The 26,704-nt window shown below is 41.8% G+C and overlaps 1 protein-coding gene across 7 annotated transcripts in view; it reads right to left on the reverse strand.

Annotated features, from left to right (window-relative positions):
* The window catches only part of RGS7 (regulator of G protein signaling 7), a 251,969-nt gene that overhangs the window by 122,784 nt on the left and 102,481 nt on the right, over window positions 1-26,704 (reverse strand). For all 7 annotated transcript variants that reach the window (XR_008972805.1, XR_008972804.1, XM_057414557.1 and 4 more), the window contains exon 3: window positions 25,839-25,935. Coding sequence is in view for 5 of the 7 variants with exons in the window: in XM_057414557.1 (XP_057270540.1) it covers window positions 25,839-25,935 (97 nt within the window). In the remaining 2 variants the exon portion in view is untranslated. The remainder of the gene's footprint in view (window positions 1-25,838; window positions 25,936-26,704) is intronic.

Below are 26,704 nucleotides of genomic sequence, written 5' to 3' on the forward strand. Positions count from 1 at the left end.
CAAGAACATATTCCTTCCCAAATAATAGAAAATCTTTATTAGATCTGAGACACAGGGCTATAATCTCCTTTTTATTTGACAGATATGCTGATCTGAGAAGAGTTTCAGCTGACTGAGGACACCTACTGCAAATATTACAACTAATATATTCCATTTTTCTTTCTGCTACACATTCTACCTGTTTATATTTTTGCTGTAGCTAATGCAAAACTTAAGAACTCTGCCTTGTGAACTGTGAGGTCTCCATTTTTCTTTCTGTTTGTTATTTTTTTGGAAATTAAATGTTCTGTTTGGATAGCTCATTACAAAAAACAGCATTTAAATTCAGTGATTCCTTTGTTAAACCCCAAATGGCAATTTTTAAGTACAATTTTTAAAACAGAACATTATCGGTATTTGTACCTAATGCCTTGTACAGAAGATAGCAAATTCTCATTCATGAAATTGCATTTTATTTATTCTTCTTATTCCTTCTACATCTCTTACTACATCTACCTGCACATCAGGATTCTATTTTTGAGTACAGATAGTACAGACAGTTTCTATCTTGGCTTGACTAGTAATAAACTGAGCACAGAGACTCAGCAAATATTGACGTCTAAGTTCGATGGTGTGGACTGAACTGCCAAGCTCTAGCAATGTGCCAGAAGAACATTTCACAAACACTGAGTTATAGATTTTATCTTATCTTTTATAACAAAGGATCTAAGAATATTTGACAGAAAACCCTTAAGCTGGGGGCACTTTTCAGAAGAGCCATTATGATTGGATTTAAAATAGATACATATAGGACTACATTACTTTTTCACTCTCTGACTTCACTATCTATTTTGCCTTTTGTCAAAAAAAAAAAAAATTGGAAGGAAATTTCCATTTTCAGACTTTTGAGATATCAAGCAGTGACTTTTCAGCTGAAACTAACTAGAATATTACATTTTAAAACAGAAATATAAGTGTAAACATGTAACAGTATGCATGTCTAGGATTCTTTTCCAAAGCAGTTTAAGAAGAAAGGTCATTCTTACAATATAGTGAGATTACCAGATACTGTGTCTAGACACACACCTTGTCCTGGATAGCCATAATTCAAATAGCCTAATTTAGAATATCAAAGCCCTTCAAATCTCACAGCACTGAGAAGACACACTTTCCCTACAAGATTCTGCTTCTTCCACAAGAAGTCATCACTCATTCTATATTAAATAATCTACGTTCCTCGAGGAAAGCTTTTCCTATTTTCTTATCCATAAATGAATAATTATGGTTCCTGGATAATCCAAACAGATACTGTTTCCAAAAACATGCAATGCCTTTGTTCAAAAAGCAAACATCTTCAAGCAGTTTGGAACCTTTAAACTAGTAGCACCTGGCAATGTTTTTCCTTCTTTTGTTAAAATCTTTAATTTTGCCCTCCATCTTCTCAACTCATTTCCTATTCAGGAGTCTGTTGCAATTTTTCCCTGTAACTGAGAGTGTTAACAATACCTTTCCCTTTCCTAAAATGTAGGTGATCCTGTTCCTGAGTTAGGAATTTCCAGTTAGCAAGCTAGCTTAAATTCATTACTCTATGAATATATCTTGACTCTATTAAAATGCATTTTCAAAAGGTATTTGATGTTCACTTTATTCTCAGGTTTATTTCTCTAAAAATGGTATATCTCCAGCCTGCTATAATTTCATGTGTTTCATAGCTCATCAACTGCTCTGTAAGGTTTTCTTCTGCCTAATATACAATGTTACTTCAATACAGTTGAATTTCTATGAAGTTCCTCAGACACTTTCAAAACTTTTCACAGAATCACAGAATCCCAAGGGTTGGAAGGGACCTCAAAAGATCATCTAGTCCAAACCCCCTGCAAGAGAGGGTAACCTAGAGTACATCACACAGGAACTTGTCCAGGCGGGCTTTGAATATCTCCAATGTAGGAGACTCCACAACCCCCCTGGGCAACCTGTTCCAGTGCTCTGTCACTCTCACAGTAAAGACATTTTTCCTGATGTTCACATGGAACCTCCTATGCTCCAGTTTACACCCACTGCCCCTTGTCCTATCACTGGACATCACTGAAAAAAAACTAGCTCAATCATCCTGACACTCACCCTTTACATATTTGTAAACACTGATGAGGTCACCCCTCAGTCTCCTCCAAGCTAAAGAGACCCAGATCCCTCAGCCTCTCCTCATAAGGGAGATGTTCCACTCCCTTAATCATCTTTGTAGCTCTGCGCTGGACTCTTTCAAGCAATTCCCTGTCCTTCTTGAACTGTGGGGCCCAGAACTGGACACAATAATCCAGATGCGGCCTCACCAAGGCAGAGTAGAGGGGGAGGAGAACCTCTCTTGACCTACTAACCACAGCCTTTCTAATGCACCCTAGGATGCCATTGGCCTTCTTGGCCACAAGGGCACGTTGCTGGCTCATGGTCATCCTCCTATCCACCAGGACCCCCAGGTCCCTTTCCCCTTCGCTACTGTCCAGCAGGTCACCCCCCAACCTGTACTGGTACATGGGGTTGTTCTTCCCCAGATGCAAGACTCTACACTTGCCCTTGTTGAATTTCATCAAGTTTCTCCCCGCCCAACTCTCCAGCCTGTCCAGGTCTCACTGAATGGCAACACAGCCCTCTGGTGTGTCAGCCACTCCTCCCAGTTTAGTATCATCAGCGAACTTGCTGAGGGTACGCTCAGTTCCCTCATCCAGGTCGTTGATGAAAACATTAAACAGCACTGGTCCCAGCACCGACCCCTGAGGGACTCCACTAGTCACAGACCTCCAGCTAGATTCTGCCCCATTGACCACAACTCTCTGCCTTCTTCCTTTCAACCAGTTCTTGATCCACCACACTACCTGATCATCAAGCCTACACTTCCTTAGCTTATCTATGAGGATGCTGAGGTGAGTAGCTCGAGAGAGAACGCCTTCAACACCGGAACGAGGGGGAGATCAGCGTCCAGGAGCCTCAACTCAGAGCGGTGAGAGCCACCGAGGGAGCCTCAAGTCCTCGACAGGACCTGCCCAGGAGCCGGCAGCTCAGCTGATGAGAGCGAGCAGCTGATTCACACGGGGCGGAGCCTGAAGCAGCGGCACCAGCCCTGACTGGGTAAAAACCTGCCTCAGGGAGGGCGGCAAACAGAGCGGGTAAACAGAGCGGGTCGAGGCAGTTTGCGCGGGCAGGCGAGCAGGATGATGGGCACTCGTTGTATGACCAGGGCCCCGTCTGGGAGCTCTGCTCTGGCTGCCCCGGCGGTGGCCAGCGTAGGCACCCAGACAGAGCCGATGAGAGGGGAGGCTGCAGTGCAGAGCTCGGGGTGTAGAGAGTGCCTGCACTGGTCTGGTGAGGGGAGGGTGCGCAATGGGCAGGGCTGCACTCGGTGCTCCCTGGTGGAGGTCCTCCTGCAGCAGGGGCTGAGCTGCTGTTAATAGACTGCAAGATGTCAGGGAAGCTGAGAGGAAGCAGGAATGCTTGCTCCAGGCCCAAACCGTGCAGGGCCTCAAGCTTCACCTCTGCCTCATGAAGGAAAGAAGGAGGCCGTTAACCCGGGAAGCTGGGAATTAGTGACAAAAAAAAAAAACAAAAAAAAAAAGAAGGCAAAGGACAACCAAAAGCGAGGGGCTTCCCCCTAAATCCCCTGTCCCCACCCAGAACCGCTTTGCTGTCCTGCAGGGGGCTAATGAGGAAACGCACTCACGCCAGAAACAGCCGGCTGATGCACTGGTAAAGAAGATCTCTACTGGTGCTGCCAGGAAAAAGCGGCGGGTCGTAGTAGTAGGGGACTCTACACTGAAAGGGACAGAAGCACTCGTCTGCCGGCCAGACCCTGTCTCAAGGGAGGTGTGTTGCTTACCAGGGGCACGGATCAGGGATGTGGCAGAGAGGCTGCCTGCTCTAGTAAGTCCCACGGATTATTACCCACTCCTGGTGATACATGTGGGTGCTAGGGATATAGATAGTAGTAGCCTGGGGAACATAAAGAAGGACTACAGAGCCCTGGGGGAGGTGGTTAAGGGCTCTGGAGCTCAGGTGGTCTTTTCATCAATTCTCCAGGGTACAGGGGAGGACCTAAAAAAAGCTAGGAGGATTGGCCAGGTTAATAAATGGTTAAAAGGGTGGTGCCATAGTCAGGGGTTTGGGTGTCTTGAACACGGGACCCAAGCTTGTAGGCCAGGTCTACTGGGGGATGGTGGAGCTGCTGCTAAGGGAAAGAGCAGTTTTGGTAGGAGGCTTGCCAGACTGGTCAAGGAGGCTTTAAACTAGATGTGTTGGGGGAGGGGAGCATCATTCCATTCCAACACACCCAGTCAGTTGCCAGCACCTATAATAAATGCCTGGAGCAATGTAGAGATATCCTAGCTGCTCCAGCCAATGAGCCGGCTTCAGTTGGAGCTCAGCTCAGATGCCTCTATACAAATGCCTGTAGCATGGGGACCAAACAAGAGGAACTAGAGATGTGGGCACATCTACAGCGGTATGATATAACAGGCATCACAGAAAGATGGTGGGATGGCTCCTATGGCTGGAGTGTCGGAATTGAAGGTTACAGGCTCTTTAGGAAGGACAGGCCTGGCAGGCGGGGAGGGGGAGTTGCCCTTTATGTTAGGGATAGGCTGGAGAGTATGGAACTCTGTCTGGGGACAAGTGAGCAGTCCACAGAGAGTTTGTGGGTCAGGGTTAAAGGGAATATAGCTGTGGGAGACATTACTGTGGGCATCTGTTACAGACCGCCTGATCAAGGAGAACCTGTGGATGAAGCACTCTATATAGACAGATAGGAAAAGCCTCACGCTCGCAGGCCCTTGTTCTGATGGGTGACTTAAACCACCCTGACATATGTTGGAAGGACGGTATAGCCCGGCACAAGCAATCCAGGAGGTTCCTCGATTGTGTGGAAGACAACTTCCTTCTGCAAGTAATAGAGGAGCCGACAAGGAGAGGTGCCGTGCTTGACCTCGTGCTCACCAACAGGGAAGGGCTCATTGGAAATGTGATGCTCCAGGGCAGCCTTGGATGCAGCGATCATGAGATGCTCGAATTTGAGATCCTCAGGACAGTGAGAAGAGCGTGCAGCAAGCTCACTGCCCTGGACTTCAAAAGAGCAGACTTTGGCCTCTCAGGAACCTGCTTCGGAAGGTTCCATGGGATACAGCCCTAGAGGGCAGAGGGGCCCAAGACTGTTGGTTGATATTCAAGGATCACCTGCTGCAAGCTCAGGAGTGTTGCATCCCAACTAGAAGGAAGTGCAGCAGGAGGGCAAGGAGACCTCCTTGGGTGGATAAGGAGCTGCTGAGGAAAATTCAATTGAAAAAAGAGGCTTCTAATAAGTGGAAGCAAGGACAGGCAGCCTGGGAAGAGTACAGGAATATTGTCCGAGAAGCTAGGGACCAGGTTAGGAAAGCTAAGGCTCAGTTAGAATTAAACTTAGCTAGAGGTATTAAAGATAACAGGAAGGGATTCTACATAGCAAATAAAAAACAGACTAGGGAGAATGTAGGCCCCCTCAGGAAGCTCTCGGGAGAACTGGCTACACGGGATTTGGAGAAGGCTGAGGTTCTGAATGGCTTCTTGTCTCAACCTTCACTGGCAAAGGCTCTGACCAAACCACCCAAGTCTTGGAAGGCAGATGCAGGGACTGTGAGAATGAAGACCTTGCACCCACTGTAGGAGAGGATCTGGTTCCAGACCATCTTAAAAATCTGAACGTGCACAAGTCCATGGGTCCTGATGAGATCCATCTGTGGTTCCTGAAGGAGCTGGCGAATGAAGTTGCGAAGCCGCTGGCCATCATATTTGAGAAATCATGGCAGTGAGGTGAAGTTCCCCATGACTGGAAAAAGGGAAATATAACCCCCATTTTCAAGAAGGGGAAAATGGACGACCCAGGGAATCACAGACCAGTCAGTCTCACCTCTGTGCCTGGCAAAATCTTGGAGCAGATTCTCCTGGAAGGCATGCTAAGGCACATGAAAAACAACAAGGTGCTTGGTGACAGCCAGCATGGCTTCACTAAAGGGAAATCCTGCCTGACCGATTTGGTGGCCTTCCATGATGGGGCTACAGAACTGATGGACAGGGGTAGAGCAGTTGAGGTCATCTACCTGGACTTGTGCAAAGCGTTCGACACTGTCCCACACGACATCCTTGTCTCTAAATTGGAGAGACATCAATTTGATGGATGGACCACTTGGTGGATAAAGAACTGGCTGGATGGCCGCACACAAAGAGTTGTGGTCAATGGCTCAATGTCCAGCTGGAGACCAGTAACGAGTGGTGTCCCTCAGGGATCAGTGTTGGGACCGATCTTGTTTAACATATTTGTCGCTCACATGGACAGTGGGATTGAGTGCACCCACAGCCAGTTTGCCAATGACACCAAGCTGTGTGGTTCGGTTGATACCCTGGAGGGAAGGAATGCCATCCAGAGGGACCTTGACACACTTGTGAGGTGGGCTGATGCCAACCTCATGAGGTTTAACCATGCAAGGTCCTACACCTGGGTCGGAGCAATCCCAGGCACAGCTACAGGTTGGGCAGAGAAGAGATTCAGAGCAGCCCTGAGGAGAAGGACTTGGGGGTGTTGGTGGATGAGAAAATGAACATGAGCCGGCTTCAGTGTGCGCTTGCAGCCCAGAAAGCCAACCGTATCCCGGGCTGCATTAAAAGGAGCGTGACCAACAGGTTGAAGGAGGTGATCCTGCCCCTCTACTCTGCTCTCATGAGACCTCACCTGGAGTATAGTGTGCAGTTCTGGTGTCATCAACATAGAAAGGATATGGAACTGTTGGAATAGGTCTAGAGAAGGGCCACGAGGATGATCAGGGGACTGGAGCACCTCCTGTATGAAGACAGGCTGAGGAAGTTGGAGCTGTTCAGCCTGGAGAAGAGAAGGCTGCGTGGAGACCTCATAGCAGCCTTCCAGTATCTGAAGGGGGCCTATAGGGATGCTGGAGAGGGACTCTTTATTAGAGACTGTAGTGACAGGACAAGGGATAACGGGTTAAAACTTAAACAGGGGAAGTTTAGGTTGGATATAAGAAGGAAATTCTTTCCTGTTAGGGTGGTGAGGCACTGGAATGGGTTGCCCAGGGAGGTTGTGAATGCTCCATCCCTGGCAGTGTTCAAGGCCAGGTTGGACGAGGCCTTGGGTGATACGATGTAGTGTGAGGTGTCCCTGCCCATGGCAGGGGTGTTGGAACTAGATGATCTTAAGGTCCTTTCCAACCCTAACGATTCTATGATTCTATGCTGTGGGAGACAGTATCAAATGCCTTACTGAAATCAAGAAAAACCTCATCTACTGCTCTACCATCATCCAGCCACCTAGTTACTTGCTCATAGAAGGCTATAAGGTTGGTCAAACGTGACTCCCCCTTGGTAAAACCATGTTGGCTGCTTTTAATGACCCCCTGATCCTTGATATGTCTAGAGATGGTGTCAAGAATAAGTTGTTCCATCACCTTTTAGGGATGGAGGTAAGGTTGACCGGTCTATAATTACTCGGGTCCTCCTTCTTGCCCTTCTTACAGACTGGCGTGACATTTGCTATCCTCCAATCCTCAGGCACCTCTCCTGTTTCCCACGACTTACCAAAGATGATGGAGAGTGGCCCAGCAATGACCTCTGCCAGCTCCCTCAGCACCCGTGGGTGTATTCCATCCGGACCCATCGATTTATAGATGCCCAGATTGCTTAACTGATCCCTAACCCAATCCTCGTCCACCAAAGCAAACGCCTCCTTTTGGGGCTGACTCCTTCCGGGGCTATAGGAATTTGGGTACCCCAGGGAGAGTCTGCAGGAGTAAAGACAGAGGCAAAGAAGGCATTCAGCACCTCTGCCTTCTTTATATCCTCTGTCTCCAGGGCACCCACCTCGTTCAGCAGTGGGCCTGTATTGCCTCTTGTGTTAGTTTTATCCGTTATGTATTTGAAGAAGCCCTTTCTATTGTCCCCAGCCCGACTTGAAAGATTAAGTTCCAAGGAGGCCTTAGCTGTCCTAATTGCCTCCCTACATTCTCTAACGACTGTCCTATAATACTCCCAAGTGGCCAGCCCCTCTTTCCATAATCCATAGATTCTCTTTTTCTGCATGAGTTTGCCCAGCAGTTCCTTGTTTAACCATGCTGGTCTCCTGGCTTCCCTACTTGACTTCCTGCCCATTGGGATACTCTGATCCTGAGCTTGGAAGAAGTGGTCCTTGAATGCTGACCAACTATCTTGAGCCCCTTTACCACCTAGTACCCTTTCCCATGAGACTTTCCTTAGCAGTTGATTGAAGAGGCTAAAGTTGGCCCTTCAGAAATCCAGAATTGTGGCCTTGCTAGGTATTCTATTCCTCCCACACAGGATTCTAAACTCCACCATCTCACGGTCACTGCAGCCAAGGCTGCCATTGACCATCACCGCTTCAACCAGAACCTCCTTGTTGGTGAGTACTAGATACAGCAGCACTCCTCTCCTAGTTGGTTTGTCCACCATTTGCATTAAGAAGTTATCATCAATGCACTGGAGGAACCTCCTGGACTGTGAATGATTGGCTGTGTAAGTCTTCCAGCAAATATCGGGGTAGTTAAAATCCCCCATGAGAACCAAGGCATGTAGTCGTGAGGCTGCTTTCAGTTGCCTGTAGAAAGCCTCATCAACTCCTTCGTCCTGATCAGGAGGTCTATAATAGACCCCCACAACTGTATCACCCTGTCCTGAATTCAGCAGTAGCAGTCATGTTTCTCCTTCTTGGTAGCTGGTGCAGTGCAGTGTTTTGACTTTCGGCCCGGGAACAGAGCTGATAACAATGATGTTTTGGTTTGGCCAAGGACTTTGTGAGCCTCATGCTCTGCCAGGGAGGAGGGGAAGCCTAGACGAAGCAGACACAGGACACCTGACCCAAACTGACCAAAGAGGTAGTCCATACCACAGCAGGCCATGCCCAGGACGTAACTGGGAGTTAGCCGGAAGGGCTGGGAGACTGTGGGGTTGGAGGAGGTATCGGTTGGTACTTGGTCGGGCTGGGGGGGGCAAGTTATCAGTTGGCTGGTGGTGAGGTGATGTATTCTCTTCCCTTGTTATTTCCTTTATCATTGTTATTATTGGTGGTAGCAGTAGTGATCTGTGTTATACCTTAGTTACTAAACTGTTCTTATCTCAACCCATGGGAGTTGCATTCTTTTCGATTCTCCTCTCCATCCCTCCGGGAGTAGGGGGAGGGAAAGAAGGGGGGGAGTGAGTGAACGAGTTGTCTGGTTTGGTTTAAACCACAACACACCCGTACCAGCCTGTCCCTTGATTCAAACCCACATACTTTCCACTTGCTCCTCATCTGCCCCTGGACAGAACTCAATACATTCTAGGCTCTCTCTCACATAAAGAGCAACTCCACCACCTCGCTTTGCTGACCTATCTTTCCTAAAAACGACATAGCCATCCATGACCACATTCCAGTCATGTGAGCTGTCCCACCATGTCTCTGTAATTGCCACCAGATCCTAACCTTTAGATCGCACACAGAATTCTAACTCCTCCTGTTTATTCCCCATGCTGCGTGCATTGGTGTACAGGCATTTCAGGGAGCGAGCAGAGCACGCTAGTGGCATCCTTGGGAGGTGGGAGGCCTTCTGGTCTTCATTCATACTAGAACAATGCCCCACTAGTTCAAACCCAGCTACAACCCCCTCGCACTTTGAATCTAACCTAGAGCTCTGTGAGCGAGCTCTGCTAACTCTTGCCCTGGTACCCTTTTTCCCCTGCGGGACAGGGTCTAAACAACTATTCTTTCCCTCAAATGAAACAATAGATTGAGAGTCCTCCCTAGTCTGCCATCCTTCAAGCCCTAGCGTGTTTCTCTTGGGCTTGTCCCTAACAGGCCCAGTTCTCTCCCCTTCCCCTTTCATATCTAGTTTAAAGCCCTGTCAATGAGCCCTGCTAACTCCTGCCCCCAAAACCTTTTCCCCCTCTGGGACTGGTGTATCCCACCTGCCACCAGCAGACCAGGTGTCTCACATAGCAGCCCATGATTGAAAAACCCAAAACCCTGCCTTTGGCACCAGTCAGGTAGCCATACATTAATCTGCAGACTTTTCCTATTTATCTCTTCACCCTTGCTTGTAACAGGTATGGAGACAAACACCACCTGTGCTCCAGACCCTCAAACCAGCCCTCCCAGGGTCCTGAAGTCTCTCTTAATTGCCCTTGCCCTGCTTGTAATAATTTCATCACTGATAACCTGAAAAACCAGCAGCGGATAGTAGTAAGAGGACTGCACCAGATCAGAGAGTTTCCTTTTAACATCTTGTCGTGGTTTAAACCCAGTCAGGTAATTCGTTCACTCACTTCCCCCCCTTTCTTGCCCTCCCCCTGCTCCTGGAGGGACGGAGAGGAGAATCAAAAAGAATGCAACTCCCACGGGTTGAGATAAGAACAGTTTAGTAACTAAGGTATAACACAAATCACTACTGCTACCACCAGTGATAATAATGATAAAGGAAATAACAAGGGAAGAGAATACAACACCTCACCACCCGCTGACCGATAACTCGCCCCCCAAGCCCGACCAAGCTCCGACCGATACCTCCTCCAACCCTGCAGTCTCCCGGCCCTTCCGGCTAACTCCCAGTTACATCCTGGGCATGACGTGCTGTGGTATGGAATAGCTCTTTGGTCAGTTTGGGTCAGGTGTCCTGTGTCTGCTTCCTCCCAGCTTCCCCTCCTCCCTGGCAGAGCATGGGGCTCACAAAGTCCTTGGCCAAACCAAAACATCTCTATCAGCTCTGTTCCTGAGCTGAAAGTCAAAACACTGCACTGCACCAGCTACCAAGGAGGAGAAACATGACTGCTACTGCTGAACCCAGGACACATCTCTAATCTGAGCCCCAGGTAGGCAGCAGACTTCCCTGTGGGATGGATCTGGTTGACAAATGGGCCCTTCCGTTCCCCTCAGAAGGGAGTCACCCACCACAATTACTCTTCTTTTCTTCTTAGTTGAGGAAGTTCTAAGGCATGGGGGTGAGTGACAAGCCCTAGGTGACTCACTAGATAGATCTACCCCTCCATCTCCATTTACCTGGCTCTGTAGTTCCAAGACCTCATACCTGTTATTCAAGGGCAACTGGGAGGGAGAAAGGGATCGCTTACCTCTCCAAAGAGGGACCTTTCTCCATACCTCCTTGTCCCTTAAGTTCACTCCTTCTATCTGATGGTAGGAGGGAAGGGGATCCATCACTTGTTCAACCACTTTCCTCTGCCCTTGCCTTAGGGTGTGGCTCCACCAATCTATTTCACTTTCACATTCTCTGATGGCTCTCAACCTTTCTACCTCCTCCCTCAGTTCAGCCACCTGCCTGAGCAGATCATTTATTCGCTCACACTGCACACAAGCAATGTCACTGGCTCTCTCCAGTACAAGTGCTGGGCTCAGGCATTTACTGCAGCCAGAGACCTGCATGGTCGCATGTCTGCAGGAAGGCTCAGTCTGGGTACCCACATTATTCATCACTACAGCTTTTGACCTTGTTGTGACCATGATCTATCTGGTCGATCGGTCCGTCTACGTCTCTCTGCACAAGCAAGACGTCTTTCCTCCTGCGCTCCCGGCAAGTCCCCTTGATGAGGCGGTCACCCCGCTCGAACTGCCACGACCTTCTCTGTCCGCCGTGCTCGTGGTCGCTTGTGCTCCCTGGGCAGGTTTTTAACCACTCAGGGCTGGTCCCGCTCCTCCTGGCTCCACCCCTGGTGAGTCAGCTCCTCGCGTGAGCTGAGCTGCAGGCTCCTGGGCAGGTCCTGTCGAGGACTTGAGGCTCTCTCCTCGGTGGCTCCTGTCCCTCTGTGGTGAAGCTCCTGGATGCTGATCCCGCCCCACTCCGCTCTGGTGTTGCAGGCGTCCTCTCTCAAGCTACTCACCCCAGCAACTGACTCCTACTTTTACTTCTATTTTACATGACATCACTAATAGTTAGAAATAACAGGCTTAAGCATCATCTAAGAAGTGTAGTTATATCAGACTAAATCCAAAACTAATTGGGTGACTGGTTGGATTAAACATGGTACATCACCTCTCAGAATAAAAGGAGGAGAGTTTTACTAAGACTAATTTACAGAACTCATTTAACCCATTGCAGAGATAATTTATAAGCAGTGTCTTAAATCTCAGCTGTGTCATATGAAATTAAACACTATATTAGACCATCCAACTCATGTATACATTACCTTTGTGCTGGTCTGACAGAGCCTGGAACAACCACTGCTGAATGGTACCTGCTCAGTAGTTCAACAGTGTACTACTGTTTGTTGAATCTGAGTTCCCTGTCCCTTACATGGCTGCCCAAAGGAGAAAAGAGCTATGACTAAAACACAGAGAAAGATGGACATTAGCCTCCTATATTCTGCTTGAACAACACGATGTTCTTTGTAACACAACTATATTTTATATCTACTTCCAGTCCAGAGCAACCAACCCACAGCACAAGCAGAGCAGCTGCAGTCACTTGCATATGCTGACCATTGTAGCTATGTCTTTGTGGCCTGGCATTTTAGAATTCGTGATAAAAATTTTTAGATGATATTTCAACAGTCTGAAACATGCAGGTAACATGCAAGGCCTACCTAAGTATTTCTGCAAATCTGTATTTGACCCCAGGTGGAAAAACAACAGAAATGAGTCATTCCACCTCCACTTTCCATTAAGACAGAATTCTGATTTGTTCTATTGAATAAATGTCTTTATAAGTATGAAAGGACTTGATAAAATTGTTTTAAAACACCCACTTCTAGAATTCAAATAGTAGGAACACAAAAATAATACTACTACTACTCAGAAAACAAGTTACTAGAGAACAAAGAAGTTTTTTTTCTCTGAAGAGTATGGAAGCAATAAGAAATCAAACTTGAAATGACTACTGATGACAGCAATTAGAAAAATCAAAAGAGGGTTAAAGGGGTGGGAAGAAGAGTAGAAGGTGTAATTTATGTAAACAAACCATTAACAGGAAGGTTTGGCCCAGTGTCTTTTATCTATTCATAAAATATTCCCTTGTTCTAGAAATAAAGTATTTCAGGCAACAACTGGGCATTTTACTAAATACTTATTTTGTTTAAGGTCTGCAAGACTTTACTTACACAATAAGTAAGTCCAAAACTTACAAGAAGAGTCTACAGAAGTCTATAGGTCTATAAAGTATTTCTGCATTTTCACTATTTCACAATTGATTATAAAAGCTTAAAGGGCAAAAATTCTGGCACAAGGCAGTCCATGGTGTGCTTGAGACCCCCACATGCACATACCAATTTTGTATTTATCCCTGAAGAGAGACAGAAAAATACAAATTAAACATCAACTTCCTTTCTCAATATTTCTCCACAAAGCTGATACATATTCAAAACCCAAGTTTGCAGCAGTCTTAAATGGCTTACTCTCATGAAATTTGTAATCATTTAATGCATAAAAGGAAAATTTGTTCACATTGGTGACTAAATTGAGATCCAAATGGATATGGTGAAATACCTGAAATGCATATTCCTTGCTGGTGTCTGTACATCAAAGCTACATGCATAGCTGTTTTATCACAAAAGGTTACAGACCCTTCTGCAGGTCTGGAAAATATATATATACTATTTTAAAGAACAGCCTTGCATTTTCAAAGCATTTTATCAAAACCTTCAAAAGGTAAATATTTCAGGGACAGCTGAGGTGGTTGAATCATCTCCTGCAAATCCCTCATGTCTGGGGCTTTCCATATAATAATACAGTGGAACCAAATTCTCAGCCATAACTCAAACCCTTCAGAGACATTACATTATTCTAACAGTGAAACATTCACCAAACACCCATCAGTCCCACTTGCCTGCTCCTACATCGAAGCACTACCAGGCCGTACAATAAAAAATATTAACCCACAAAATGTGCATATGGGTAGCTTAAGAATAATTTCCTTTTCCTCCCTTTTTTTATTTTTTTATTCTCAATGCTTTCCAATTAGTTTGACTCCACTACCCAAGGCTTGGCAATGTCTAAGACAAAGGAGGACCTCGTAAGTAATTTATTTGTGCCTTCTACCTGGATTCCTGGAGAGTCTTGGGTTTCTGCTCTGTTCTTCAGACATCAAAGTTATCAGCCTGCACCTCCTGACTACCTGGCATCTGCTACAAGAGCTCTGCCCATTTCCTGCTGTGGTCTACACCCTTACTCTGTGGAGCAGTGCAGGGAGGGAAGCAGCATGTAGCACAAAAAGATGCTGTGTGGAAGTGAAATGGCAAGGTGCACAGCAGGAACACTGGGCTTTGTGCCTTCAAAGCTGCCAATATCCTCTGGCCTCAGGGACTGCTTAGTCTGTGGGGCGGGGATCCTGGAAAACAAAGGAAGCCCTGTAGGCTTACATGCTTGTTTTGTAACATCCAGGCTCATTCTCCAACTGCAAAGACTGGAATGCAGATTTTTAAACTTCTGGCCTTTATTGTGAAGCTCAGGAGCATCCTATAATAGGCTCTGCCAAATCCTTGCAGTGGAATAAGTAACATTCATCACACATTTGAGTGCTCTTAATTCCTGTTAACAAATTGTTTTGTTCCAATTATTCAATTACTTGATAATCTGTGAAAATGAATTCATATCTATGGTCCATTTATTTGCACAGTGATAATCAATCACAGTAAGAGGAGTGGAACTACCTTTATTTCCTGGGTGAGTTACTTTCTAATTTAAACTTATCTTACTTTTTTGAGGACACAGCTGGCAGGAAATCATATTAGAACTTCATTATGACTTTTTCAATGTCAAATTGATGGGATTTTTGGAAAACCTATCTGTTGAAGCTAAAACTTTTTAAAAGTCTTAAATGTCCCATTTCCAATGTTTTCTAAAAATAAACTTTCCATTTTTTCATTCTGCTCTGGAATTTTTTTAATTTTTATTTTTTAATTAAAACCTTTCAGTTTTGGCACATTGAAAGCTGAGAATTTAGCTTCTTGTCCTAAGTCAGGAGAAAAATGTTTTAACTATTTCAAATTCTCGTGGCCTGGGATGTCTTGCCAACTGTAGAAAAAGCAAAATTCCTTAATCATTTTTTTTGTTGTTTTTCAGACTGCCAGTATGCAGTAAGAACCAAGCAATGAAAACTCAGATCTTACTATTTTGCTTCTCTTACCATCACAAATACCTGGAATCCCTAACAAATAGAAATCTCATACATCCAGATACACCACACAGGACTGTTCAGGCTGTGTCATGATCATTCACTTCACTAAACATGCCCAAGCTCAAACAAACACTCAGATAGGCCCATACCAGGCAACTGTTCAGGTAAAAAGTTCCAGACAATCCAGATGCATATTAGATCCTAGTTTACTAGAAACCAGCTACACTGAGTGCAGCTTACTTGGGGGGGGGGGGGTGTGTGTGTCATGAAATGACATCCTACTAACACGTAAAATCCTGCTTTTATGGTGACATTTGTTATCATAAAGTGTACATCCACTGTTTGATAATAGCACCATGCAAAACTAGTCTGTGGATAATTTCAGCAGCAACAGAAATACGAACAGTTACAATTATCAGAATTTATTCCTTGCTGTCCCGTTGCAGAGACAAGTCTGCAGTCTTCTGATGCAACTACAATGACAGTCTTTTTCCTCATAGGTGGAACCAATAGAATTAGGAGCTAAATCACAAATCATCTTGTAAATCCTGCTAACTTGATTTCTTCCTTAAGGGGCACAGTCTCCAGGAAATTATTTAATTGGTGTGATTATTTTAACTGCTGGCCAGCTATATTTATCTGGCTGTAAAAATGGCCAATTGAAATCTTTCTCTTTGCATGCTGTTCATTTAAATATTTCAAAACAGTTTAAAACAGTAGATTTAAAGACAATAAGATAGTAGTAGTAGTGACAGGACAAGGGGTAATGGGTTAAAACTTAAACAGGGGAAGTTTAGATTGGATACAAGGAGGAAATTCTTTCCTGTTAGGGTGGTGAGGCACTGGAACGAGTTGCCCAGGGAGGTTGTGAATGCTCCATCCCTGGCAGTGTTCAAGGCCAGGTTGGACGAAGCCTTGGGTGAGATGGTTTAGTGTGAGGTGTCCCTGCCCATGGCAGGGGGGTTGGAACTTGATGATCTTAAGGTCCTTTCCAACCCTAACTATTCTATGGGTCTATGATTCTAAGATAGAATTTCATGTACTAAAGTGGTAAAACTGAAGCAGAAAGAAATTAGGTTCATAAATTCTATGTTAGACGTCATTTAAGAGAAATAGGGGAACTACCATTCCAGATGCATTTTTAACATCTTTAAAAGAAAGCGAATGTATATGTTTACATTGTATTACACCTAACAGATTCCTTTAAAGAAGGTATTATTTGTATCTGTACCAGCAATACTTACCATATGTCTGTATTGCTTCCTATACACATATAATAAATAATCACCAGTCAATCACTGTGCCACCAGACAACAGTATACAATGCTGCACAAATTAAAAAGCTGAATATTTTTAACACATACTTCACAATGCAATTGTATTAATATCTATTGTCGCTATAAAGCAATTATAAATACCTGCCTAACTACATCCTCGCACACAGATATTCTCTGTAACTACTTTGTTCAATTCTAATTGACCATATGCTCAAGACCCAAACCTACTAACACACATTCCTAGCTTTAGGATTACATTTCAGTCATTCAAAATGATACTTAATCTATGTACTGTTGCAAAGGTGTTGGCAACACAATGAATACTTTTTGGACGCAAGGGTTCTGACCTTAGAAGTTTCTTTTCTTTTCATCTTTAAGCGGATGTTCTTTTCTGGGATAGTTTCCAGAGACTATTTATCAAGCATACTTTGAAAACAGATTTCAAGTTTTAGTAAGACCCCCACTAATACTCAACAAGGACTTCATTTGTGTTCAGCTATACCCTTCCTCTCTGCATTCTTAATATGAGCAGTGGATTTCCCTCCAATCTCAGAAATCAGAATCAGTGACTGTGAACACAGTAGCAACTCTTTCCCCTCAGAAAATGCTTCTCTTCTGTGTGCCTCCTTGAAAAACTCCAATGTGATTTAAACAAACAGCTCTTTGTCAGAGAAGTACCTCATAATGGATGGAGTCAAGTAGTATACTTTGCCTCTTAATCAAAACAATTACTTAAAATACAGATGCCTGGATAATTCTCACTGATCTTTATTTCATGGCTCTAATCATTGCTATGCAACTTGAACACTATGTCTTTCCAAGACATTTCCAAGAGATAGCCAGGAAGGAAAATAATTTTCATAGAACCCCTGGACATATTTCTGTACAGTCACTCTTAGACATATTCCAGTCTTGTCTTCCCACAAGGCTCTATGCACACAACAGATTTCAGTGAGCCTATGTTATTAATCACTATTACAGAGGCTGCTTATATCAGCTTAAAATATTTTTTTAAGCTGATATATTATGCATTGCCTCCATAGGAAAATTTATATGGCATAAATACGCATGGCATGTTTGTGTATCTGGGTGTTGAAGCAGATTATTGTCTCTGCTTTCTGCAAGTACTACTCGTTGCTGAGATAAAATTAGCATAACAAAATAAAATAATTACTTGGTGTTATGCCAGAAAAAATGGCAAACTACCTAACCGGAACCTGTGATAGACTGCAGAATTCCTGCTAATTTCAGGTTAATGTGAGCCTGATTCAGGGCTCCCTTTTCACCCCACCCTTTCCATGAATGTTACATGTCCAGAGGCTGGGTGTCAAGGGTGGCAAAGTAGGTAAATTTTTGGCCACAGTGGAGGCAGTAGGTTTTCCTGTACTCCTCTTAGAAGTACTCATGCTTGAAAGGTGCAACCCCATTCCACTAAAAAAATTGGCAAAATCTTACATGCAGGTTGGCTATGAAGAAGGCGTTGTGGAAAATAGAGGAAAGTATTTTCATGACAGAATAACATAGTAGGAAAAGCTAGGAACAAATCTGTATCTATGATGAACAAACACCCCAGCTATTTCTCTGGAAACATGCTGAGTTGTAAGGCCTTACACAGCGTTTGAGAAAAAAGGAGATCATCTAATTCAAACTGTGCACTTTGTGTGGACGAACAACAAATAAGATGAGTATTCCCAGCAATCTCCTATCTCACAACAAGAGAACAATTATTAAGATATTTTGCCCATCAATGCATGACTCCTATTTCTTTTGCAAATGTCTGTGAAAATAAGCTTTTCATAGCTACTGATTTTAGGAGAACTGACATTTATGATGACTGCTTTACACACAGATTACTTTAAAAGACTTTTCAATGGGTTTTCATATATTTCAGTTTCCTAGAACAATTTTGCAAAATTGCCTCAGACTTTCTTCACTATATTTTCTGCTTTTTACTAATGTTCCCAATGCAATCACCACAGAATTGAAAGGTAAATATATAAATACATTTTTTTGTGGTTGTTTGGGCAGGAGGAAGCAGCAACTTTTAATTAAGAATTTGTTCTGTTCAAAATAGCTAATGAAAATGCTTTCACATTTTGAAAAGCTTTTAATTCTGACAGTGATTTATTAAAGGTCTGATGTTAACACATGCCTTAAAATGAAACTGGAGAGCATGATCATCTTGGAGCATTAAAGTTATTGGAAACTTTTCTTAATTTCTTTCATTCACTTTTCATTTCAAATAAGAGTATTCAGCTCTTACTTGATCCCAGCCCACCACAGCTTGTCACATGGCCATTCTGAGCTTCACAACTGCAACACTTGTCACTAAGGTGATTTTCCATAACATACAAAAGTTCTGTGAAGTTTTAAGCAGCTTAAGAGCACCCTTCCCTGGCCAAGTTACAATATCAGTGATGCAGCCAAAGCAGACAGGCAAACAAACAGAAACAGGAGGTGAAGGTATGCAGACAGCGCTCAAAAATACACTTTTTCTGATATTCTGAAGCACACAAAACACCACTCATTAATCAGTTAATTACCTCACTATGTTGAAATGTCTGTATGTCCAACCTTATGGCACCACTTACTCAATCTCTTCTACCCATAACTCTAAAAATCATGAACATGATCTCAGTAAACAAGAGAACCAGCCTCCTCTTTAAAAATATCTGCTCCCAAAAGACCATTAACATCTGAATGCAAATCAGTCACTCTGACAAAGTGATGAATGGAGACAACACACAAGAGAGATTGGTGTTTTAACTTCAAACCGACTATTCATTTGGGGATAGAGGATTATTAACTTTTCATTCTCAAAAGTTATGCTTTGAAAAGTAAAACTAAAAATGGCAAGTTCCTGCTCATATTTGCCCTTCAGAATAGGCACAGGATAGGGAATAAGCCAGCTTCTGTCCTTCGTGTAATGACAGAGATCTCTTCAGCAGAGCATTTTACTAAGACTGGAACCTCCCTGAGGCCATGAGTCCACAATTTTAATACTGTTTGCAAACAGCAAGAGTCTGATTTGGTGTAAAGAAACCGGCAATGATTCCACTATTAAATTATACCTCTAGGAGAATGCAAGAAAAGGGAGATGAAGGAATGATGAGAAGAAGAAAGTAGGAACCTGTCGTTGGAAGACGCTGAAGGGAAAAATTAAAAAAAATAGGGTCCATAAAAGTAGAAGCCTGGGAGATGGGAAACCCAGCTTCTCACGCATAGTTAATTTAGTCTGGTAAAGGTATCAAAAATGGAAATTCCCAAATCCTTGTATTTACCTATAAGACAAAATTACTTTGCTTCAAAGGTACTGGATGATTGAGGTGTTTTGCCTTTGTGCGCTCTTCTGTCAATCCAAGCAGTAGAGCTTTCTCTTTTATCTTGTATTTTAGATAGCAGCACTGAAAAGTCATCAGATGCTAACAACTCATTACTCAGCTGGGAAAGAGCAAAACCAATGACAGAAGAAATGCTCTCGATCTTGTTATTAGTCCCTTGAGTCATCCAATTCCCATTTTACTGCTCCTTATTTTTTTTCTGCCTACATCTATATAACAAGCAATACTGTGCAGGTAGCTCCTGTGAATCATTCCTTAGGTTCACCCACCCGTGATTTGTGCGTGAGATGACACTGCTTTCCTCTGGGGTTTCTCATTACATCTCACCAGGATACTGTCTGCTTTTCAGCAGAAATTTTTTAATGTTTGAACACATAAATTCTCTATTTTTACTAAGCATAGTACTACTAGTGCTCAAATAAAGACTGGTAACTAATGATTATGAGAATACATTTGCTAGTCAAAGTGCAACATCTCATTACCTTAATTTCCCAGGTAGAAGAGAAATAAGCATTTTGGGAGATGAGAAAAAAACAATGAATAAAAATGGCATACAATAGCAATAATCTGTCTAAAAATTGTGAAAATACGATGTCTATATGGAAAAGGTACAATATCAGCTTCACATCTAGGAGAAAAATTCTAATGACTACACGGATTATGTTTTCCTGGGAAGGGTAAACGAATCCTTTCCCTTCCTTTTTAACTATAAGATGTTAAAACCCACCTTTCTACTGATCTCCTCCTATATTTGTTGGTTTAAGCTGTGACTATTTCCAAAACTACTGAGCCACACATCAGAAACAGCCAGCAACAACTAGTATGAACATGCTTTCCTTACATATTTTTTATTCCATCTATGCATGTATTCTTTAATTGAGCTTACATTTTTATAGTTCTCCTCACTCCTTCAATAAAAACACCAGCATCTCTCATTCATGCTTACACACCACTCAGTTGGCACACTCTCCACAGATTTTATTTATCACCAATTATACCCAAGCAGCATACACTTTAAAGTCCTATAAAGTCCTGATAGCCTGTAATGACCATAAGACACCACTATGTCACTACGTCTCTCTTAATGAAATATCCACGTTATTATTACGTCATGAAGCTTTCAGTACTAATACTGACCAAACCACTTGCCCACCCCACAAAGACCCCCAAAGCAAACCCTTGGCTATTGCTGTCCTTTATCTGTAAACCCTGAATGCTTCTTTATGCTTGAAAGTGAACAGCAAAACTTTGGCATTTACTTGCTGTCTCTCCTTAGTAAAAATAAAAATGATATTTTAGAGCTCCTTCTAATCCCTATGATTCATATGTCAGACTCCCTACATTCATCATTTCAAGCAAGTTTTTTTTTTATCCATTTCCAGGCCTAATGCTGAACCATGTTCGAGGCAAATTGCTATCTTTTTATTCCTAATGTGCTAATCAGTGTTAGTAAAGAATGCCTGTGACAACCTTCATTCAATTGACTGGCAAGATGTCTATATAAACTATCTTCTTCATTCCTCCAAAGCATTTTAAAACCATGGAGACAACAGCAAGCCCTTCTTTTGTTCATCAAAACACATAATCACATAGAAAGAGCAAACTCTTCTGCCTATTTTTTTCCTTGGAGCCTTTAAAGTTTCAAACTGAAGCCACAATAATACATAGCTGATGAATAACATTACTGTGACTACATGGCAAGCACGCAGGAAGTACTGCATTACTGTAGTCTAGTCAGCCATTGACCACTATTTTAAACTTGTGCCTTCCGAAAATTTAGTGTCCATGACTGTGGTCATCTGCAGCAGCCATAGAAAGTGACTCAGATCCATAAACAGGGAAAATTAAAACAAAGTCAAATTTCCCAAGATCCACATGGGAAACTACATGTCAAGCCGAGCTTTAGAAGCCCAGATGTGTAATTATGCTTAAAGCTACTGAGAAAACTGACTCAATCCCTCCTTCAAGAAACTTTCAGTTCACCTGACATTCAGTTCAGAGATAGTTCAGACTCTGCTAGAGGACACGCTTCTAGAACTATGGAATTTTTAAAGCACAAACTCTGATGTGATTTTCACATTCAAGATTATAATGTGAATGACCAAAAGCAAACTGCATTTTTCATAATAAAAAGATTATTCCATTTTCGAAGACAGGAAGCTCTTACTCAAACAATAATGGTTTGCACCATAGCATTGCTTACACACTTAAACAGTCAAGACTAAAGCAATGCTACGGTTTCCAGCAGAATTTCCATTAACAGTGCCCAGTGTAAGATCTAAAATATAATCTAGCATATCTGGTTTCAGTCATTAGTGTACTAGGGCACATAAGTATATTAGTCTGTTTTCTGCAAAGCTATGTATGCAAATTCATCTATTTGTTGCACTCAGTCTAAGCCTACTTGCAAGTAAGATCGTGGGTGACTCAGCTTGAGGTGAACCATCACTACAGACCATCTGCTACAGCACATCCTCTCTGCTCAAAAGCCTAATTGTACTTACCCTCAGAAGCCCTAGCTGGATGAGGTAATTCAGTGAGACTATGTAAAGGCTAAGGTCTTTCACAAAACCCATTTTTGGCTGAAATTGTAATAGGGATACAGTACAGTGCTACACAGGCCCCAGAAGGCAGTGAGCTAGTTTCAGGATGAGTCAGTATAGAATAATGCTGTAAAAGCCATGTGTAGCTCAAAAAAAAAGATAAATCCAAACACACTGGGCATGGAGACTAAATATCTGTTCTGCATCAATGAATGATGCAGATCTTAGTGCAAAATAAGCTTTGAATGCAATGAAACCATTAGCTCATCAAGCCCATTCTGAGGTGTTTGATATTTATTCTTGCTTGTCATGACATACTAAAATACACCACAGATATTCACTGATGAGTACAATAGGTTGCAGGTCTACAGGCAGCGCAAGTAAGAGTAGTCAGCTACTGAAGCTTTACTTCCACTGATTCTTTTATGTTGAATCCCACCTGGATGGACAAGGATGAATTCTTCCCCCTCCAATAATTGTTTATTTCTATATATAATAAGCCCCATAATTTCTGATAAAGACTTTGTAACATACTAAGTTGTCTGCCATAGTTATTTGCATTAAATGTCTGCCATAGTTATTTGCATTAAAAGAAGTATGATTTTGTATAGATTCTTTATCAAAATAACTCGACTGAGTATCATTAACATCATTAATGCTAAACAATTAGGAAAAATCTCTCGGCATTAAGGAATGAGGTAAAGAACCAGGATAGGTACAAACATCTCTGGTTTTGCCGTCTTGTTTTCAGAGATTTTTATCTTGACATATGCAATATATTGGAGCTCAGTCAAGGACTGGGGTTCTTTCTCACAATCCATTCCACCTCCTGCTTGTAGGTGACTGGAATGCTATCATCCAAATTGGTCTGCCATTCATCATCTCTAGAGAATTTACACTACAGATAAATTTGCTGCATAAAGTCAATGTAATACACACCTAAATGTGGATAAAAATATGAACAGCAATTAGCACACATCTATGGGTTTGCATTCCTTATCATCAAGTAGCCTGCAAACTCATGTTAAGCATATTTTAATCAGGTAAAGACAACTAAATGACTTGCTTTTGAAAGATTTCAAAAAAGCAAGTGAACAAAAATGGTATTTTAATTCAAGCAGCCTTCTCACAAAAATGAATGTATAAATATCAACATCAGAAACTTTCTTGCTTTCTATTAATATAAGAAATAGCAAAATAACTCATCAGTTTTTCCAAAATTTCACAAGGTGAAATAATCTTAGCAATTATTTATTTTTTTTTTTTCTGAAGTGCACCAATGTACAGCCTATAGAGAATTCTATGCATTTGAAATGTTTCTCTGTGTGGATATTTTACTTGTAAAAATATATAAGGAATGACTCCATAAACAAGATAATACAGTCACATCATTCTATTTGTTACAAGTGCCACATTTTACTAAAAGGTTAAATTCAGGTACCATTTCCCAAGATGATTTTGCTTATGTAGACATCCTTAAATAGACAGTGTCAGTAATTCTGCATTGAAAAGTGACTGCTCTTTCAACTAGTTTTTCACTTGCTGTTTTAGAAGTAACACTATGAAACAAAAATAAACAAAGATACCTCTCTTGCTTTTATAACAACGTAATGAAAATGTTGGCCCATAAAACCTTTTTACTACAGACAATTTATGGACATCCTTAATTTTTACATGTTATGTTTTACATGTTGTGTAAAGGACTCTTCCAGGTCTTTCTAAGTCCTTGCAGGAACATGACTTAATTGTGGCAGATCTACCCATTTTGCACACAAACAAACAATTGCAAAGTTCCAGGTTTTATGGGACATAGTCCTGAATAGATGACTGGGTATAATATATGGTTTTTGAATAGACACACAGATATATAAAGATATATCTATACATATAGATATATAGATATATATGAGCATATAGACATACATATATATATATTTTAACTGGAGAGCATCTCCTCTTGATTTGATCATTTTCATATTGATGCTTTTGTTGGTAATAACAGTACTGTAAGTTGTTATTATATACATTTTCATTATTATCATCATGATCCTTAGACAATAATATTCTCATGTTTCCTAGTAGTCAATAGTTTTAAGTTCTAGATGAGATTTATTTGCTACATACACACTTCTAGCACTTTAAAGGAATGCTGCTACTCTCAACATGAAGTTTTTAAGAGTACAGATCCATCCAGGACAGAGACAGGAAAGTAGATTAATTGAACTCAAATGACAGTTTTGCTGTTCCAGTGTGTTTCTTAGTCATGTGTAGAAAGAATTACTGCCCGGGTATTTGAGTGAGAAAATCTGCAAAGGGAAAGAAACCCCCAAATCTCCTATGCTTTTTCTTTCCCACTGCAGTTGATAGAGTTAATGCCTCAATCCAGAAGTCGTATCAGTGACTTCTGTGCACTACTGTATATATATTCTAAAACAACCTTAAAAAAGTATGATGTCCATTCCTGTAAAGAAAAAAATAAATTTACAAATAGTGTCTCCTGCTATACAAATAACCATAATCTATCTAATTTAAAATACATAGCACACAAGGTAAGGCAGAGAACAGCAATTAATACGGATCATTTAATAGGATACCATGCTGTACAAACTTATGGGAAATAAGTCTACTCTTCAGAGACTAGTTTGTATTCAAGTAGTTTCTAAAATCATAAAGACATTTTGTTCATCTGTAAAACTCTTTCCTTTTTTGTGCCAGAATTATTCATTAGCAAAAACATTCCAAGGGTTTAAAATTAAAGTATAAAATTCTTCTTGCTGTTCTGTATAGGACAAACTTCTGTAAATATTTTCTAGGCAAGGATTACCTTTTCTACTACAAAAATTGCAACTGTTAACAGAGTACAGAAAAAAGTAGGCTTAGCAATGGCATCTATTTCAGAGGAACTCCATACTCATTGGTACCACAAAGAGACATATCCACATATAAAAACACAGACAATGATATAAAAACATGTAAATAAGTGAATAGATATATTATTCTGGTTTTGGTACATATGATGCTACTGATGTTTATAGCTGTCTTGCAGATCACCACAGACATCTCAGCCTTAGCTTCTTGGGTACAAGCAGCCACTTAAATGTCTGAATTAATTTCTACAGTCCCAATTCAGTATCAGTTGCAGAGTGCAGCGATGGTTTTCCTTTTTTGCTGCGGCTATGGCAATTCTTATCTTCATATACTGGCCTGTACGCTAACCTCATAGGCTGCTAAAGAGGCTAAAATCAGATCTTGCATTTCAAGATCTGAAATGCAGAAACTCTGAAATAAAAATATTGCCATCTTCAGATAACTTACTTTTGGTAGTAAATTAAGTATTCCCTTCACTTCATTTATAGGACAAAACCATCCCTGTGTAAGCCCATTCCAATGTACGAGAAACATCAAAGATTCCTATAATTAAAGCTTTCCAGCAATGTCTCCTCCAGAACAGATGACTCTGAATTCCCCATAAGACTCAGTTAAAAGGATTTTCCATTTGAGCATTCCCTTACATAAGGTAGTGTGGAAACTTAAATACATGAAATATGCTTTTACTCTTACCAGAAAAGACACTGGGAATCTTGGAAAGAAAACTTTTGACTGTACGAATAGGAATCCCATTTTTCTCATCTTGCATGCGGGCTATGACGTCTTCCATCTGAACATAGGTAAAAGAGAGAAAGAATAAAGAAATCCAGAATTATTTCCTAAAATAAATTCTCCAAGAAATCCTAGATCAGTCTCTCAGAATGACAAGTATTTTTTTTAAAACTTATAGTTAATATTTTATATTTTTATTGAACAGGCTAAAAAACCTGCAAGTACTTTATTCTTGGACAACATTAAAAAATTGTATGTACTCAAAGTCTCTTGAAAAAGAAATACCAAATGAGAACAGAGAGATTTAGTTAAAGTAATTAAAAGAAGTAGTTAAAAAACACTGCTGGATATAGAATGTGTTTTGATTGTCTTACTGGTATTGTACCACATATAAAAGCAAAATAGACTCATGCATCCTTCTAGGGGACTGATACAGTTCTCAAAAAGTCTGTTCAAAATAAAAATAGAGCTTTTAAGTTCAGACCAAACATTAGGTTTATTTCTTTTGAGAAGAGGAAAAAAAATACATGAAGCAACTTTTCATCCCTGGAGACAGCAGAGCCAGAAGTGTAAGATATTTGTAGGTAACAGAGTGGGTATAAAAATGTGAAACCAAGATCAATTAGTTCGACTGCTCATGAAAAACAGGTTTATACAGAGAGTATCTGGAGGTTTGAATGCTGCATACACTTATGGATCACACATTAACAACACTAGGAACAAAAATCCAGTGGCATAGTCCAAAATACAAAGTACACACAAGATGTAGATATTGTTAACAGGATATGGAAGACCGAGTCTATTGCTCAGAATTAGGGAATGTACAA

Source organism: Pezoporus wallicus, unplaced genomic scaffold (assembly GCF_028554395.1).
Source record: "Pezoporus wallicus isolate ANWC-B61680 ecotype Strahan unplaced genomic scaffold, APGP_CSIRO_Pwel_v1 contig_8042, whole genome shotgun sequence".
Classification (NCBI taxonomy): domain Eukaryota; kingdom Metazoa; phylum Chordata; class Aves; order Psittaciformes; family Psittacidae; genus Pezoporus; species Pezoporus wallicus.